Genomic DNA, 19,439 nt, shown 5'->3' with positions numbered 1-19,439 from the left:
GGAAGGGAAGGGAAGGGAAGGGAAGGGAAGGGAAGGGAAGGGAAGGGAAGGGAAGGGAAGGGCATCTTTTTTTTCAGACATACAGAACAGTAAATCTCAGTTTCATCTTTATATCCCCCATGCTATTGCATACCTAATGCTTTGATCTTGTAAGATATCTGCCTCACTTGCAAGGATTTAAACAAGAAAGGAAATCAAGTGATTCTAATCTATTCTTGATTTTAGACACAAAGTAACATTTATGTCATCAGTGCCCTCCATGTCTATCATCCAGGGTTAGGAGCTGGAGGATGACAATCCTTGAAAGGAACTAAGATCTTATACCTGCCAAGGAACATAAAGGCAAGAGGGCATCTTAGTATGACTAATTATGACTAAGTATGACTAAGTATGACTAAAAATCTTAGTATCACCAAGTTTATCTGAGAAACTCCCTTAGCATTCTCAGGAAAATACATTATGAGGGTTGCCACAGTCCACATTTAAGGGAAGAAATCCAGTGTGTCTGCTTTGATACTTCCTGGCTGAGAGAAACACTTCTCACAGAGGTAGTACTGAGTGTTGCCTACCTGCTTTGGGTCATCTCCTATAGGGTATATTTACAGGTAGATTAACATTCAGGTGAATTAAGTTATTTCAGGCTGTTCCCTTTCCAAACTGATTGCTTTAAAGATTCTCTTTCCATATTATAGACGTTGAAAATGTTGAAAATCTTCTGGTAAACTGTTTTCCTTATGTTAGTGCATAGGACCTGGAAAGCTACATCCCATTTATTTTGCCAGTAAGTAACATTCAGGAAAAAAAAAAAAAAAAAAGATGTATCTGAGCAGCAGCAGCTGTACTGAGTTTACTAAGATAATTCTCCCTCCATAGTCATGAAAACAAGGATACTGAAAAATATAGGTTCACTTGTCTCGTGACATTAAACTTTACTTAGAATATAAGGAATTGAGGTAATTCAAAAAACTGAGCAAATCCTATTCTGAAGAATTCATTCATCCAAACAGATGAGCTCTGGGAAATGGAGTTGTTATGACCTCTTTCCCCCTCCCCCTCCCCCCTGGTTCTACTCATTAGTAAGAGCTTTATCATAGCAACTATATACAGTCCAATTTCTTGACGTCCAGCACAGATTATTTTCAGGCACACAGTCAGTCAGGCCTCTCTTATAACTGTTGAAAGACTAAAAAGAAAATTATGTGGCTGATCACTTAAACTTGAATGCAAATTAAATGCTACTACTATAGAAACTAGTGTAGGAGCAAAAGAATAAAGCAGAGTCTAAAACGTTTGTATTGTAACAGGATAAAACTTGCAGTTTTAGGTAAAGACAACCATGTGCAATACCTTGCTTAAAAGAGCACTCGGAAGGCATGAGAATTAAATGGTAGTGAAGATGAGTCTTGTACCTCATGACATATGCCCAGTGCTGAACTGTGATTTTCTTTAACTCAGAACACAGAGGGGAAGGATATGATTAACTGGCCAATTAACAGTGGTATACTACATAGAAAAGGGGAGTCATGGTGCCTTTGACCAAAAAGGTCAAATTATTGTTTTATTAGACTAGCTACTTCAGTAAACAACAAAAACATTACTTGAAAGGCGATTCCCATAGGAGAGTAGAAGGTTGCAATGTGCCAATGTCTTTACATGAGAGAAGTTTCCTACTTTTTGTTTAAGCAAGATTTTAGTAATTCTGTATCTTTTAAAACAACTGCAGCAGCAGAAACCAGAATTCACTGTGGAAGGAAATCAGGAAACTAAGTCCAAATTTGCCTCCTTGGGGCATGTTCTCAGGCTGAATTTCAGCATGTGGTCTATTTGCCATGGTTAACGAAGCTGATTCGTTATGAGTGCCTGTATGTTCAGCTACAGGCCATGGCAAACATAAGGCAATCTGATTCAGCTTTAATCTCCCTTGCTATGGGCTAAGCCCACGAAGAGACTAGGACACATTAAACTGCCTGTGAACACACACTGGCTGACAACAAACCATGACCAACACCTGGCAACAGTTACGGAAGCACAAACGCCAGGATCAACTCTTTGATTTAAAGCACTTGAGGGCCATGATGTAAGATGTATATAGACAGGTATTTTGAGCTTCAGTGTTGTGTTACAGTGTCAGCCAGGATACGTTTTTCTAAGAGGTCACACCAGCATTTCTGGATCCATGCAGGCCATTTATTTTCTTTGTCTCTGTGACTCCTGAAGGAAGATAGTAAATGGAAACCTCTGGCAACCACAAATCTTCTGGTCTGTCATAGACGCAAGGTGTTCCTCTTTTTCAAGCCAGAGGAATACTCTTTTCATCTCTCCTCACCTCTTCCTGGAAAGGAGAGGAAACTGGTAATTCACTGCTTTGATGAGCAGATTGAACTCTGTGCAGGAAGTTAAGAGAAATATTGGATATAGGAAAGGCCAGAGCACACATGTTTCTTCCTAAGACTGCAATGTTTGTTCTTAAGTAAGGAAGACACACAAAGTTTCTTCCTAAGCATGGGTACATGGAAAATAAACAATGAGTCATGTCATTAAAAAAGAAAGAGAACTATTGCTAGCAAAGTGAATAATGATACAGGAAATATGTATCAGTGGAAAATGTAAATATCTCACCTCATTACCTCCACTCAGCATCATTCAGAAGAAAGAAACAAAAGCAGAAAAGGAGTTACACTAATGATGTACTATCCTAACAAGTCCAGGAGCAGGGAGCCTGCACACTCTAAGTATCTACGAATCTATGACAGCAATAAATGACACAACAAAAGTATCTTTAGCTACTGGACACTTTTTAGAACTTCGCCTACATGATCCCGTGATTATAACAAACTCATTTCATATACATTTTTCTTTAGCAAGAGATCCTTGTAAAGGAAAAGAGTAAAAGTTTACTAAAAGGTACCTGCCAACTATTTCATCAACTGTTTGCTGTTCCCCATAATCATGTTCAAAGACCGGGCTCTAATGAGCAAAGAAGGGGAGGGGAGGGCAGGCAGAGCTCCCACATCCTTTTGCCTTCTCAATTCCATTTCTGAGTTTATGAAATTGTAGCAAGGCAGAACCAAGCTGCACTCACTTATAGGTACCTCAAAGCTTTGTCTCCTCCAGGGAGAAAAGTATAAAATCAGCTCTGCTATCTGAAAGTGTGCTCAGCTCTGTTGCCTGCTGTCCACCAAGGTGAAGGGTGACCAGGTGATGAGCTACTATTCTAGTGCTCCTAGCTGGTGGATCAGAGGATCACAGAACAGTTTAGGTTGGAAAGGACCTTTAAAGGCCATCTAGTCCATGCAATGGGGAGGAACATCTTGAAGATGCTCAGAGCCCCTTCCAACCTGACCTTGAATGTTTCCAGGGAGAGGGCATTTTCCTCCTCTCTGGGCAACCTTTGCCAGTGTATCACCAACCTCATTGTAAAAAACATCTTCCTAAGAACTGGTCTAAATTGATTCTCTTTTAGTTGAAAATCATTTCCCCTTGTCCCATTGCAACAGACCCCACTAAAATGTCTGTTCATGTGTTTCTTAAAGGCCCTGTACAAGTACTGGAAGGCCACAATAAGGTCTCCCCAGAGCCCTCTTTTATCCAGGCTAAAAAAATCTGAATTCTCTCAGGCTTTCCTCATAGGAGAGGTGCTCCATCACTCCAATCATCTTTGTGGCTCTCCTCTTGACTTAATCCAACAGAATGAGGCAGCTCTAACTCAGGGTTGGGAATGGGTACTTCCAGGCTGAAAAAAAGCTCTCAGTAACAGCATGCAGCTCAGGTGGGAAAGTACACTTTGATTTCATTTCTATCTCTGCCTCAATGCTAGCATTAGTATAGTGTCATCAAGAAAATAATTTTTTTGGGGGGTAGGTAATATATTTAGCAGTCCTTACAGATGACATATAGTGGTTTAACATCCTTTGGTCATTTCAAAACAATTTGTAGCCGTGTAATATTAAATTGGTACTGATTATTACAACAGCTTACGAAACAGATGCCTCTGTATAAACTCTTACCTACATTAAGTTCTGTAGATGTATATACCTGCAGATGAATCCATTGGTGCTTTGACCTCCCTCCCATCCCTGTATGATTGCTGTTTCCATGACACACATCCTCTCCACTCCTAGGAATCTCTCAGCAGGTCATCTTAATACATTAACACTGACCCAGCAATTCATGTAAAACACACATGCTTTGGGGTTGGGGCTGAAGACCCCCTGTTATTCAGGTAGAAGGGAGAAAGGTGGGAGAGAAGACCTTTTCCCTTAACATTCGAAATCTCAAAATTGAGGCAAAACTTTCCACCTTTTTTTCTCCATTTCTCATGTGAAAGTCACCTGCTGTTTCCTTCTGCCACTAAGATGCCAGAAAGAGGAAAATTTGACTGCTGGAGCATGTTGCAAGGTTGTTAGTCCCATCTGGGCTCTCTAAAAGCAGCAGTAACACTGATCTATTAACCACCACTGAAAAACTTACTGCTGTTTGTTGGGAGGAAAATAGGGAGAAAAAACACCCACTCAAACACACAAGTTAGAGGCAAGCTTAACAGATAGAAGTAAGGTAAGAAGTAAGGCTTCTGAAACCACATTTGTTTTAAAGTTAAAAGAAACATGATTGATCGACTACATTCTATTGTTATTCATGAGCAGTAGGGCAGAAAACGTGAAATATATATTACATGCCCAGTGCAAATTCATAAGAAAATCCCTCATCCCAATATGCTCAGTTCTGGAAAAGCCTAAATGTCTGGTTTGGGGCAGGGGGGGCTAAAAAAGGTGAAAGTACTTTTTTCTCCATTAGCCAACATAAATTGAACTTACATCCAATCTCTTAACCAGACTTCTTTTGGTAACACAGCTTGGAAAAGAATCTGCTTGAAAGAGGATCCTTCAGCAAGAAGACTGAGTACCTTTGACAAAAATATTAAAAACTTTGTCCAAATGCCACAGCAAATTATATGATGGTCCAAAGGCTCTCCTTTTCATACACAAGTCCCCTTGCTGTTCTTTACAGTTGCACTCACTGTAGAAGTTATAAGAGAAAATCCCAATCCATATAAGAAAAATTTCTCTTAACAGCATTTCACCGTATTTTATTATGTCTTACTTACCTACAACAGAAACTACAACGATAATGGACACCTTCTGCTAGAATTCTGTGCAGAGCAACAGCTCACCATTATTAACACTATCTTTCAGCAGAAAAACAGTTTGAAGATAATCAGGATGCATCCTAGATCTAAGCATTTGCACCTCACTGATTATGTCTTGGTGTGACAGTGTGATGTTCATGATGTCCATCATACCCACGTGATGCCTAGTACAGAATGCCAGACAGATTGACTTGTGTGCTGTAAACTTAACTTCAACCTTAAGTTCAAACCAAAAAGGGGTGGTATTCCAAGGAGAAGACTCCAAGTTAACAATCTTCAAACAGCCACAGTGAGAGACAAATTCCAGGCAAATCTTCAAACTAGGCTCGAAAATCATTCTATAGGTCTCTCTCCTGAAACACTTTGGCAATCTATTGAAAACAGCATCCAGCAGTTGACTGAAGAATCCTTAGGGTTCTCCTACAAGAAGAACAAGGACTGGTTTGATGAAAACAATCAAGAGATCCAGGAATTGTTGAGGAAAAAGAGATCTGCTCACCAAGCACACCTTGCTCAGCCATCTTGTCATGTAAGAAAAGCAGCCTTTTGTCTTGCATGCAGCAAGCTCCAACAGAAACTTCGTGACATCCAGAATGGGTGGTGGATCAATCTAGCAGAAAAGATTCAATTATGTGCAGATACGGGTGATTACAGAGGATTCTATGAGGCCTTGAAAACAGCATACTGGCCTACATACCAGGTCCAAAGCCCTCTACTCAGTGCAGATGGTCAAACGCTTCTGACAGATAAAACCTCCATTCTGAATTGATGGTCTGAACACTTTCAGACTCTTTTCAGTACTAGCCGTGTAGTCCAAGACTCAGCAATTCAGTCCATCACACAACAACCAGTGAAGAATGAATTGGATATTGCCCCTACTATGGGAGAAACTCTTAAGGCCATACAGCAGGTGAAAACTGGCAAGGCAGCTGGGGTTGATGGAATTCCACCTAAAGTCTGGAAACATGGGGGCCAAGCACTCCATGCTAAATTTCACGAGTTTGTAGTGCAGTGTTGGGAACTAGGCAAACTACCATCAGACCTTTGTGATGCAGTCATCATCACCTTACATAAGAAGAAAGGAGATAAATCAGACTGTTCAAATTACCGTGGTATTACTCTGCTCTCCATTGCTGGCAAGATCCTGGCAAGAATACTTTTGAACAGACTAATACCCACCATAGCAGAAGGAATTCTACCTGAAAGCCAGTGTGGTTTCAGAGCCAACAGGAGTACCACAGACATGGTATTTGTTCTCAGACAACTGCAAGAGAAGTGTAGGGAACAGAACAAAGATCTCTATGTAACCTTTGTCGACCTCACCAAGGCTTTCGATACTGTGAGCAGAAAAGGTCTATGGCAGATTTTGGAATGTTTAGGTTGTCCCCCCAAGTTCCTTAAAATGATCATCTGACTTCATGAGGATCAGCACGGCCAACTCAGATATGGCAATGCACTTTCTGAGCTCTTTCTAATAACTAATGGTGTGAAACAAGGCTGTGTTCTTGCACCAACCCTATTCAAATCTTTTTCAGCATGATGCTCCAAAGGGCCACGGCAGACCTTGATGAAGAAGATACCGTTGTGATGGAAGCCTTTTCAACCTAAGGCAACTGAAGGCCCACACCAAGACCTTAAATCTTGTCTGGGAGCTGCTTTATGCTGATGACGCCACCCTTGTTGCCCACACAGAAGCAGCTCTGCAGCGTTTAACATCCTGTTTTGCTGAGGCTGCTGAGCTTTTTGGGCTGGAAGTCAGCTCGAAGAAGACAGAAGTTCTCCATCAATCTGCACCTCAGGAAGTCTTCTATCATCCCCATATCACCATTGACGAATCGGAGCTCAAATCAGTCCAGCAGTTTAATTACCTGGGTAGCCTCATCTCCTTGGACAGTAAGATTGACGGAGAGATAGACAACAGGTTAGCAAAGGCATATAGAGCTTCGGAAAACTCCATAAAGGAGTTTGGCAAAATAAACACCTGAAGAAAAGCACAAAGATCAGTGTTTACAGGCCCATTGTGCTGTCTACTCTTTTATATGGATTTGAATCATGGGTCATCTACTGCCACCACCTGCGACTCCTAGAACGTTTCCATCAATGCTGCCTCTGTACAATCCTAAACATCCACTGCTCAGATTATGTGACCAATACATCTGCTCTAGAACAAGCAGCAGTCACAAGTATTGAGGCCATGTTGCTGAGAACACAGCTACATTGTGCAGGACACGTCTCAAGGATGAAGGACCACCGCCTCCCTAGGATCGTGCTTTATGGTAAACTTGCCACTGGCTGCCCCATGAGAGGAACCCCGAAGAGGAGATACAAGGACTCCCTGAAACAACATCTCAGCCTTGGCCATATTGATCATCATCACTGGTCTACTCTGGCCTCCAATCGGGAGGCCTGGAGACACGCCATCTATAATGCTGCTGCTTCCTTTGAGAACTCACGCAGGATCACTCTCGAGGAGAAAAGACAACACAGAAAGAATCGTGCCTTGCAGAATATACCACCTAAGGAGTCTTTCTGCTGTGCCTTTTGCAACCGGACTTGTCTATCTCGTATTGGCCTTTTTAGCCGCCAGTGTGCTTGTAACAAACGTGGGCAGAGCCCTTCCCAAATCTTCTTTCGCGAAGCCTAGCCATGATGATGACTTACCTACAAGAAATTATGTACTTATAGTTTAAATGACAGAACATGTTGCCATAGAGATTAGGAAATTTTTTATGTCTAGGTTTATTATTTTGATGATGTCGAGTTATGACACCATAGCTGAAACTTTCCAGTTTGAGTAGTTAGCTTTAATTAAAGCATAGAGTAGTGGATAATGTGTTGCCTATCCATATATTTATTTTTCACCTTCTGTTTTGACGACTAGATTTTAGCCCATTCCAAGGAGATTTATGTGCTATTCCATCATCTGCTGACTTTGTTTGTTCTGAGATATTGAAGAAAACATGTAAAAAATGTTGCATCTCCATGCAGAGGCAGAGGATTGTGGAATTGTGGATAAAACATCATCCAGGAGACCAGAGGGATCTCTAAAATAAGGCACTTGGGTAGGAGGTAAACCCACCTGTGGACACCCTACAACCTATGAACCCAGCTCTATACAGTTTGAAAGAAGGTGCAGGACTTGTCCCCTGCTCAAACCAGCTTCCACATCATTGAGCTGAGCTTTCCCAGGGGTTACAGGAGGTGCTCAAGGCATGTAAGCCTGGGCAGAGTAAATACTCCAACAGGTGGTGTTGAGCATATCAACCCCTTCTCTAGTGATCACACTTAAGAAATTTTGCTCAAGAACAGTATATTTAGGGAAGGATCTAATCACGCAAGTCTGTGTGAGAACTACTACAAGGACTAACTGAACAAGACCTGCTTGGTCCTTGTCCACCTGGAACAAACTTTAACCTGTTTTCGTAAGAAATTATACTTAGGGAGAGTCAGATCTGAACAGAGCAGGGACCAATTTGGTGATACCACCAAACCAGTCAGGTGTGCATCTTCAAACACCTCCAGATCTAATTATCCACTCCTTGGTGGAGTAGTCCTCAGTTACCATTTTGTCCCTGCTATGAAGTCACAAATTATAAAAATTTAGTCTGTTCTACTGCTCTTTGGTTTCAAAGTGAAAGAATTGTTTTTAAGAGCATAATACTGACATTAAAAGGAAAATTTCCAAAATACAAAATATTACAAGTTTACAGTATTTAAGTTAGCTAGTGTGACTGAGTTCTATGTCAGCCTTTCCAATATAAGAGAAAAGAAGACGTTTCACCCCAGAATTGTAAATAACCTCCTCAAAATTATCATCCATTTTGTCTTATGTAGGACAGAAGCCACCTCAAACTGGAATACGGCTAAACTATTATTATCAACATGCTTATATCAGGCCAGGCTGCCCAGGAAACTATTTTCAATTAGTAATGTTTTTGATCAGCAGAAGTATCCTGAAGCCAAAGGTTCAGTTGTACAAAACACTGGTCATACTTCATAGAGGAGATTTTTTTATACCCTACCTTAGAGGTAGGGTATAAATTGGAAAACTGTACAAAATAAGAACTGTATGAGGACAAAGAGATTTATACCTATCAAGATATTTAAAAAGACGGACAACATTTTAAATCGGATTCTCTAAGAAGGATTTAGCAATCAGATTTCCACTACATGCCATCTAAATGCCAACACATAATCTAATTGCCTTTTTTTTTTTATTAAACAGTTGAGCTATAAGACGCTTCTAAATCTTCAGCAAATATGTTTCAATAGCAAGGAACTGTGACAATTCTTCATTTGGATACTTTGGTAAAATATGCAAGATGTTGGTTTAAACTATGATATGGAAATGATCACTAAGCTTAAGTGACTCTACTAGGGAATTTATTGTTCCTACATTGTTTTATATAGTATCCAGCAGAAGTGGAAGAATGGGGCTAAAGAAAAAGGCGAGGGACTTTACAGTCAGAGAGAAGGTGCAGGCATTTGCAGCAGCGAGAATGAACTTGGCTTTCCAAACCAAATCACAATTACCTAAGTGTTTGTCTGGGTCTTGCTGTTCTCAGTGTTGGTCTTGATAGAGTTTCAGGTGATGTGATACAGATAGAATAACAAAACTGTACAGTACTGTCCATTTCCAGCACAGTGCTTTTCAAGGCTTAAATAATTAAAGTCAAGGCTTAAATAAAAGTCAGTATCTAGAATATAAAAGGGAAAACAAATTCTTGCAAGAAGGGAGATATATGTGGTCATAGAGATGGTAAGAAGGATTATTTTATTATTTTATTTTATTATTTTATTTTATTATTTTATTATTTTTTGAAAGAACATGCTAGGAAATGGTAACTGCAATGTCCAAGTATGACAAGCCTAAGACCCATGGTCTGATACCCAGGCTATTTCAGAATGTGATGAAAAATATGTCAAAATACATAATCTTGTGCCATGCCCTAGATTTTATTTAGTCATTCATCAGTAGAAATTTCCCTGTGTGATCACTCCACAAAGAATTGTTGCAGAGATTAGGCCTACATTTGCATGTCCACTGTAAGTACATTGATTTTTGTTTCACTGGCAGCTTTCCACTTGTGAATATTTAAAAAAAGTAAAAAGGAAAAATCTGTATTGCTTTTTTATATGACTAGATGTAACAACAACTATTCCAAACTTTTTTCCTCCAAACTAAAAAATCTTTTGTTCAGGGAAAAAAAAAATCCTTTCCCTGAAAAGCATTCATCTCTTTGCTCTCTAGTTTAAAGGAGAAAGAAAAAAGCAAAAACATTAAATAAAGCTACACCTAGACATTCAAAATGTGCACATATTTTGATATTGCCTATAAGAGCTATTCTCCTCAAACTGCAACACACTATTCTTTATTCTAGTTGCTGTTCAGCACTTGATTTACACCTCAACCATATTCTCAGACGAGAATTTCTCCCCCTTAGGGGCTATAAATAATTGCTAGTTCCTTTTCTGAAAGGAGAAGTAGAAGTTTTATTCATACGCATGCAGGACTGCAAGCACATAAACCACCCAGGTGGCAAAAATAAAAAAATTGTCTCCCCTCAAAACACATCTACCACTTAAATGAAAGACCAGCCTTCATGAAAGCCCTTTAGTGTTACTCACAGTTTTCTGAAGGCCCATGAGAGGATGTCTCTAACTAAAGTTCCCAATTTCGCAAAGTTCTCTCTATTACTGAGATATAGGAGAGTCTTTTTGGGGTGTGTCATCACAATCAGGTAAAGAACTAAGCTTTAATAAGACAACACTTGTAGCTTTTCTCAATTGCTAGCATTTGTCACGTCAAAGGATTGGTCAGAGCAGTGAGTTTTGCCTGTTAGCAAAACTCCTTCTCGTTAGGCTTACCTTGATGCAGGAGCACTGAGCTTCCCTGCCTCAGCCTCTTCCTTGGCATCCGCTTTGGCATACACAGTCCTGATGTCTGCAAGACCTTTCCTTCCTTTAGTCTTTACTATTACATCCATCACACAAACCTGCCATTTCCTCAGATCTTTTCATTCAGAAGCCTTTTTCTCTCTCGAGTCCAGGGAATTTTTCAAGCGGGGACCACCAGAGGGCAAAGCTGGATCAGGAACATCTGAGCTCACTGCAGATCTGTCCTGCAGCCCGGAGTTTGATGGGGCTTCAGGACTAACCTGTCAGCAACCTGGATGCTCACAGTTCAGACAGTACATCACAATTGTAGCTATTTGCAATCACCACCCAAAAACCTCTGTATTCAGGAAAGCCTCAGAACCTCTGGGATATGAAATCAAAGGGCAGGCAGCATAATTAGACAACAGCCTCATAAACTTATAATAACCTCTTTCAGTATTCGTGGGAATCCCAAAAATTTTGGTCTAAGATATTAAGGAGAACAACATGAGAAAAACTAAAGGACACTTCAGCCTTTAATTTTGAACTTATTAAAAGTTACTCTGCTCTAGAAATTTATTTGAGAGAGAAAAGCTTTGCAACTTCATCTCTAGAAGCATTAGCTCTACCTTTGAGTGACCCTCAAACTTGGATGCAGTCTCCATTTCAGCAAGACACTATCATTGTGTTCAGGCAACACATCTGAAGTTACAGTAGAGCAACCAGCAATCTTAATAGAACCTATCCTATTTAACGTTAGCTACAGAATGCTTTTTATTTGAAGCTGATTGGAAAAACTAATGCTACTACGCATTTCTTCCATAGAAAGTATTCAGTTCCCAAAATATATTTCAAACTATTTGTGCATGTGATCTTTTAAGAGAAGGTCTCATTTAAAGCAAACCAAAATTTATTTGCATCTCCCTATACCTCAGACAAAACACTTGTCCCTAGTGCTCCACACAAAGGCCGCTTCCCTTCTCTCTTTCTGATCAGTGTCTTCCAAATCATTTGCATTCTCCCCTATGACTCTGTGCAATTCATACTGAAGAAGATTAGTGAACAGACAAAAGCAAATTCATGATCAGCACAATCAATGCAACTCCAGAATGAATTCTGTGAGTACAGTGTTTCTCAAGCAGCATAAGCAACCAGCCACTCATAACAAAGTGAGAAGAGGCTGTTGCATGCCATGAAGGCTTCACACCTGCTTCTCAAGACAAAAAACATCTCCAGCACCACACTCACATACCCATCACCACAGCTGGTTTTCAGTCATAATGAACTTCTGTGGACCCAGACATCAGCATATCACCTCTCCAGCCGAGAGAGTGAGTCAGCCTCTTGGTAGAGCATTTATTTTTCAGTGAGACATGATCTGCTATGCACTGAAGATCCATGAAAAATACCTGATCAGCAAAAGGCACTCCAAAGGCAGAGAGGCAAACCTTCAGCCAGCACAGCAGTGTCTGAAAGTGGAGCAGATTGATACCCAGATGTGTGGAAAATGGCAGTGTTAAAAATCACTGCAAGCAAATAGGTTGTTTTGCCTACAGTCTAGAAAATGATGCATCTGGTACTGATTGGGAAAGCACCCATCCATTTAAAATCTGTGAATGGAAAATGTTGTGATGTCTAATTCAAACACACTTTTGGGCCTGACTGCACTGAAAAGATGTTCCTTGAGTTACCTTGCTGAGTGCTGCCATGAAGGACCTCCACCACCTGATGTGATCTGGTGAGTCTTGGTCAGGGGTGGAGGTGGAGGACATCAACAGAAACAGACTCCAAGAGACCAAAGCTTTTCATTTATGCAGTGGAAATCTACTTCAGAGATGCATGATGCTGAAAAGTCTATCCTTTTCTCTTTTGTACTAGTCACAGGAAAACTTTACCAGAGGCACCCCAGGAAACCTGGTCCTCCCTGGACAACCTTGACACTTCAGCTTCTTGAAGAAGAGATGTCATGCAACAACAGGAGTCTTTAAATCCTATTCTCAGCCAATATTGTTACCATATCACCAGGAGGAATTTTTCCAAGACACACCCTTTAAAAACAATAACAGTTTTCAATATGTTTAAGGGTATATGCATGAAGATTGGGGTCACTACTGTTCATGCTAATATTGTACTGTACTGCTCATATTCAAAAATATAGCAGTACAGATAGTGACCACACCTGCCCTTTTTGCAATGAAGAAATTTAAGATGGGGAGAATGTCATTGCACAGCTGAACTATCATTTTCAACGTCTAGAAGCAAAACCAGCAAACAATTAGTCCTATAATCTCTATTAGAAAATAGATCTTGCAAATTACATTCCTAGCCATTTTAAAAAGTACTGATGCCTTTCTGAAAGGAATTTCACCTGTCAGAAGAATTCCTGCTGTTGGATAACATTCGTTTTAATGTTCTCCTTTTTTAATATTGTTTTGTTCTCAAATGAACTTATGTTTATTGTTCTAACAATACCTTCCTGTTGATTATTGCTCTCTTCACCATTTGTGATGTAACAGGCAGTATTGCTGTGGAGAACAACACAGCACCGAGATCAGTAGGAATAGGGTCTTTAAAATCACCAGATACGTTGAGTCTGTGAAATTCTTTTCATTAATAGAAGAAATACAAAAATATATAAAAAGTGTATCAGATCTCCACGAAATGACTGCATGAAAAGCCAGTGGCTTTCAAAGAGTATTTGCACATTTACAAGTGCATGCAGAGAGTGGGATTAGAAAAATAGTTTTTTCTTTCACTGAGTTACAAAAAACAAGATCTCTAAAATAATTTTTATATATAATTTTAAGATACTATAGAACTATGTTTGAGATCCAGAAAGTACCAACTATTTCAATGTCCAGTCCTAACTTCCTCCCAAGCCCTCCTCCCCATATACTTTTTAAAGAGGCTCATAGCAGCATAGCTAACAACACAAACAACATGTATTTTTGATAAGCCTTCAGAAGCATTGAGATCTTATGCATTTCACTTGCTGGGGAAACATTCATGGATGTCTTCAGCTCCTTTGCTATGCTTTATAACATGAAAGCCTTTACATCTCTGCCTCTGAAGCTGCAGACAAGCAACACACAGCTGGTACTTCCTCCTCTTGCATCTCAAAATATTTATGTTCTAAAACCTGGTATAGAACTGGAAAAGACCCAGAGAATCCATTTTACATTTCATCTGTCCTTTCTCCAAATAACAAAAATGTTATCATTTCCAGACATCTATAGATAGGTTTTAATGGCATCAGTAAAACAATCTGAATATTTACAGCAAGCCACAAATCTAAAATGAAAGCCCTTGCCCTTCTATGCCAGAGGGCTGTGATGGCAGTTCCAGATAATGGCTTTTTTTTCTTACTTGTCAGACCCTACTCTGTCCAAAGACAGCTCCTTCTGCACCTACCCATAATACTGCTGTCTGGCATCAGCCCTCAGTACTTACCTCACTTAAACCAAGAGTTCTGACAAAGTCATAGTATGGAAAGCAGAGGAAGCAAGATATTTGATATCATAGTTTTTCTTTTAGGAAGCAGTAAGATCACTTACCATAGCAGGAACACCTTTCCAAATTAGTCTTCTGTGGGAAAATTTATTTTATTTGTGTAGGTTTAGTCATACAATAATATGTTCGATGTAAAATACATTTCACAGAGCAAGAAATTTTCTATGCCCTTATCACCTAAATAACATAAAAAATATTATTGCACCTGAATTTATTTTTCCCCTTAGACTATTAAACTGTGAGGTCCAAAGCAATAACTAAGCAAAACCCCAGATGAAAACATCTCAGTCATATCCAAAACCAGTGCTAGTGGTCAAAGTTCTCAACAGAGTTAAATATCAGCCCTCAAAAGACCTTTGCATATTGGTACCACAACAGGGTCCAGAAACCAACTGTCATTTAATCTACTTGATACCTCCTACCCCAAAGAAAAAATGCTACTGAAAAGGTAGAAAATTTCCTTAGTTAACAAAGACCAAAACAGTGTCACTCTGTGTATGCACTCTGTGTACAGGAATTAAACACTGAACAATCAGAATAGAGAAGTCAAGACACTAATATTCTTCCATTACTTAAAAAATTAACTTTTTTAAATTTTGTATTTATTATTTAAAAGCATTATGAATTAATTAAAAAATTATATTACATTAAACTTTGTGGTAGTTTTGAACTTCATCTTTTCTCTTCTATGACAGTGCCAATTTATTTAGGACATTTGAACCCTTTATGTACTCATTATTTTGTTTGCCTGCCCTGGAACAGCAAATCTGTAAACAGCTTATTGCTGTATGTTACATTGTCTCCAGTATCCTGATAGTGCATCAGTCAAGAAGAGTGATATTTTCAGGCATTTGTGGCTTTGTAGTCATTCTACTCCATCGTGCACCTGATCTCAGAGGGAATTATTAAAGTAAATTTCCTTTCCAGAGTTTACAAGCCATGACGCTCTCTAGAGACTTAGGAAAGAGCAATCACAGTATCTGAAATTAACTTTTAAAAAAACCCACCACTACCAAAAATCTAACTTCTTTTCAACACATTTAAATAGAATAAGAAACTCACCAAATTTGCTTGTTTATTCTTCATTTGGGCAGCCAACTCTCTGCAGAGGAGGTGCTATGAATCCAGTTGCCTTTCCCTCATTCTAGGAGGTGTAGGAGATGTGACAGGTTCAAGTCAATCAGCAGAGTGCAACACTGGTGCATTTCTACAGCGGGGAGGCAGAAAAAGCAGGGGTGGAGGGAGAAGAGTCAGCCCTCACAGCAGTTGAAGAGTTCCTGCATGTTGTTATTGCAGCAGGTTCCTATGGCTGGCTTTAGCTGATCTTGTCTCCTCTGACATTGCTGCCTGTTGAGCTGGGGATCGCAAAGGAAGACTAATCACTGCACACCTCAAGCTGTCTCCTGCAGTAAGCCCTGGGGTTTTATCAACTGCAGAGGCAATCAATACCTGGGGAGGAAAGAAGTTTTGCCACCTGTCACCTGAGATAAATTGATCGATTTCCTAATTCTAGTACTAATGCTGGATTCAAAGCCAAGTGATAATTACTCAAGTTGATTCTTAAAACAATTTATGAATGACACTGATCATGATTATTAAAACTGGTGTGAAAGGCATTGTGGCACATGAGTTAATTTGGTTTATTTATAGATTAATTTTCTTCTGTTTAACATCATGTTGAATTCAGGAAGGGACAGGAGTTTTCCACTGTGAGAAGAGCTTCCTCTTTTCCTAGTAAATATCATTACTTGCTAGATGCATAAATTGGCAAACCTTTCACACTAATGGTAAACTACAATAAAACAGTCAGTGGTCACTTAACAATTCACTTTATTTATTTATGACTGTATAAATAAAGGCTGAGAATCAGCTTTGCCAGTGTCAAAGAGTGACTGAGAAGATGCTGTTTTCTAACATCTTGGGGGTCATGGGCTACCAGACAAAGGACACCTACAACCTGAGCTCTGCTTTCAAGCGTTGCTTATTGACTCTAAAAGCAACAAGCTCATCAGATCATTTTAGTTCTTTGTAAGATGGTGAAGGAGTGTTGAGAAATTTCAAGTCACTGTTAGCAGCAGAAGAAAATCATGTTGTGTTACTGAAGCCTGCCTCAGTGTGACTTTGGACAAGTCTCAGAACACTGAACAATTTACTCGTGAAATAAAAAATAATACTCTGAGCAGAAACAATAATGAGACTTTTTTTACCACATATTATATGCAATTCTATTAAATTTTACTTTATCATATATGGAAAAGTTCAGTGAATCAATTAACCCAAACCTGCGATTCTTTTCTCTGCCACTCTCCAAAACTTGACAAAATTCCTTAAATGCCTCCATTTTTAATTCAATCTTTAAACTTTCTAGACACAAGGTAGCTACAAACTCAGGTAGAGGTTTTGTACATTGGCCTGACTGTGACATTCAGCCAGAAGCACTCCTGCCTCAGCTCCCATAGCAATACCACCTTTTAGGCAAACTATACTTCAGACTGTGTACCTTTTGTAAAGAACCTCTGTCCAGAACATGCTATCAAAGTGCTCTCATTTAAAATGGTCACTGAGAGTTGGTGAGGATAAAAACAGCTCCATCTGTCAGCAGGGTCACCTGTTACATAACAAAGCCAAATTCCTTTCCTCTCTTTGCTCCAAATTATTTAAAAATCTCTCTCCCTTCTCACAGTTCTCACCCTTACCACTGCACTGCAGCGCATGAGACAAGATTCACTCAGGACTGAGAGAAACCAAGGACAGGGATTCAGTGCAGCAGAGAGCTCAGGTATTTCAGAGTGGGTACAGATTCTCAGTTCCAGATGAAGGCTTGTTACATATGCTATAACATGCATTTGTTTTCCAATGGCTACTGTAATGACCAAAAACGTTAGGCATCACAGAAATGGGGAGCAGAATTTCCTCCTTGTAATACACTTGGTCTTGTAAACTGTCCCTTTGTCCCAGCAGATCTTGAATGTTTCCTTAGCCTGTTCCCACTGGGATGTCCCTGGGTTGCCATAGGCACCTACCATTGATTTGCACTCCCCAGCAGGCAACATGCATTCGTATACACTTGGATCTCTGCGTTGATCTCCACAGCAAAGAGAGGAGCTGAAACAGTGCTCTCTGTTTTTAAGGAAATTCTAGACACTATTACATACAATAAGACCCAAACACCACTTTTTGCATCTATAAGTTAGTTTTGAGTTTATGCCTTGAAAAAGCAGAATACCAGAATCAGGTCCATTCAGAAACTTCTTCTGGATCACACCTCTCTGCAGTCTTGAGTGTGGAATTTGAAAGGTTTGAAGAAAGCTCCTGCTCATGTTGGTATTTTCTTACTGACTACCTTTAGGCAGTGCTGTTCTGGGGCAGTTCATTGTTCATTGTTCAACGTGAACAGGCTTTGAACTGAGGTGTACCATACATAAAGAGTTTTCATGCCAAATTGTATTCCAAGTATAAAAAAAAAAATATACCAGGTACCCAATGTCCAGATCCTTTCTGTATTTCAGCATTTTCATCTTTCATCTTTTTTTCCCCACAAAGGTTGAAGAAAGTCAAAGCCTTCGTTTTTTTGTCTATTTGCAGAGACTTTAGCTTTTTTTACAGTAAAAAAACAAAAATTTCTCAATCTCATTATTATTGAAGAAAAAAGAAAGCAGAGAAAGACATTATCTTGGTGACATACAAGGTTCTTTATCCTTTTCATCTTACTCATATTATTTTCTTCCAATAAAGGTTTTGACAGCTAAGATAACATGTGGATAAAACAGCAGGTATGAGTCAGACCTTTCTCCAAATTTCATCCTGGAGAGAAGAACAACTACAATCTAGTTTGTTTTAAAACAAATGATAGGAGGATTCGTAAGGAAAAATATATAATAGAGGCTTTTCATTAACATGTAAAGCTACAGTACAAGCCCAAAAATTTACAATATAAAAATGTATGTTACCCCTACCACCTCAAATATATCTAAATATATCTAAACTCAATGAATGCTAAGAATTCATCCTGACAAAATGGGTGCTGTTTACTACATAATTTTTTCTAACTTGTAGCAACAGAAGGAAATTAATAGGATTATTTATGATGTTCTTCTCTTTCAGTTATGCAGCAATGTCTTGGTTTTAAAAATTTTGTGAACATCTTACTATTTGAGAAATAGTTTTAACTTGTATATAGTGCAGTGAAAAAATTTTAAAACATCTTAGGGTATTTAAAAGGCTGGTTTTACACTTGAATTTTTTGGTGGACTGAATTCTAAGTTGTTTATTTAGGAGTATAGAGCAAAAAATAATAATGGGAATGGCTTATCTGTAGTGTACCCACTGAAATTTTAATGTAGAAGAAAATAACATGGTAAACTCCAGAAACAAGCACAGACTGTCCTTTGCTGTTCTCTGGATTTAAATTACAATAACATAATGCAACATACTCTTGTATGGAAGTCAAAATTATTTTTGGTTTTAGTGAGGTTGGTTCTTTTCTTGCAAGCTGCAGTGTAACCCCACCAGAACTTCATAAACCTTGCTAAATCTCACTGCTGCTGTGAGTGATATGCAGTGGCAGCATAACATAACAGAGGTAACATATGACAAGGAGATGCCATGTAACATAACTCACTCCATTACTTTTTTTTAATTACACAAAAAACAATCACCCTTTTCAAGTAGGTGTAGGCATATCTCTGGACTTCATTACTGTTCTCAAGCCTGTTGAAATGGTCACTGACAGCTTAGGCATGTAAGAGTAACTTATAATCTTCTTTACACTACCATCTTTACAAACCTATGCTTTTATTATGTTGTAAAATGTTGTTCTTTTAAAACTGTGCTTAGTATGTAAATGAGCACAAATGCATTCCAGTCTGATACAACATTTTCTTTTGAGATATTCACCAGCTGAAAA

The 19,439-nt window shown here is 39.1% G+C and overlaps 1 protein-coding gene across 1 annotated transcript in view; it reads right to left on the bottom strand.

Annotated features, from left to right (window-relative positions):
• Window positions 1–15,663, bottom strand: part of TRPM3 (transient receptor potential cation channel subfamily M member 3) — a 417,155-nt gene extending 401,492 nt beyond the window's left edge. The window contains exon 1 of the mRNA XM_017807295.1: window positions 15,596–15,663. Coding sequence (XP_017662784.1) covers window positions 15,596–15,619 — 24 coding nt within the window. The 5' untranslated portion in view covers window positions 15,620–15,663. The remainder of the gene's footprint in view (window positions 1–15,595) is intronic.
• Window positions 15,664–19,439: the final 3,776 nt, after the last annotated feature.

The sequence above is a fragment of the Lepidothrix coronata genome, unplaced genomic scaffold, assembly GCF_001604755.1.
Source record: "Lepidothrix coronata isolate B3197 unplaced genomic scaffold, Lepidothrix_coronata-1.0 Scaffold18, whole genome shotgun sequence".
NCBI lineage: Eukaryota > Metazoa > Chordata > Aves > Passeriformes > Pipridae > Lepidothrix > Lepidothrix coronata.
Note: the sequence above shows the minus strand (reverse complement) of the source record. Positions and strands in the feature narration are given on the sequence as shown.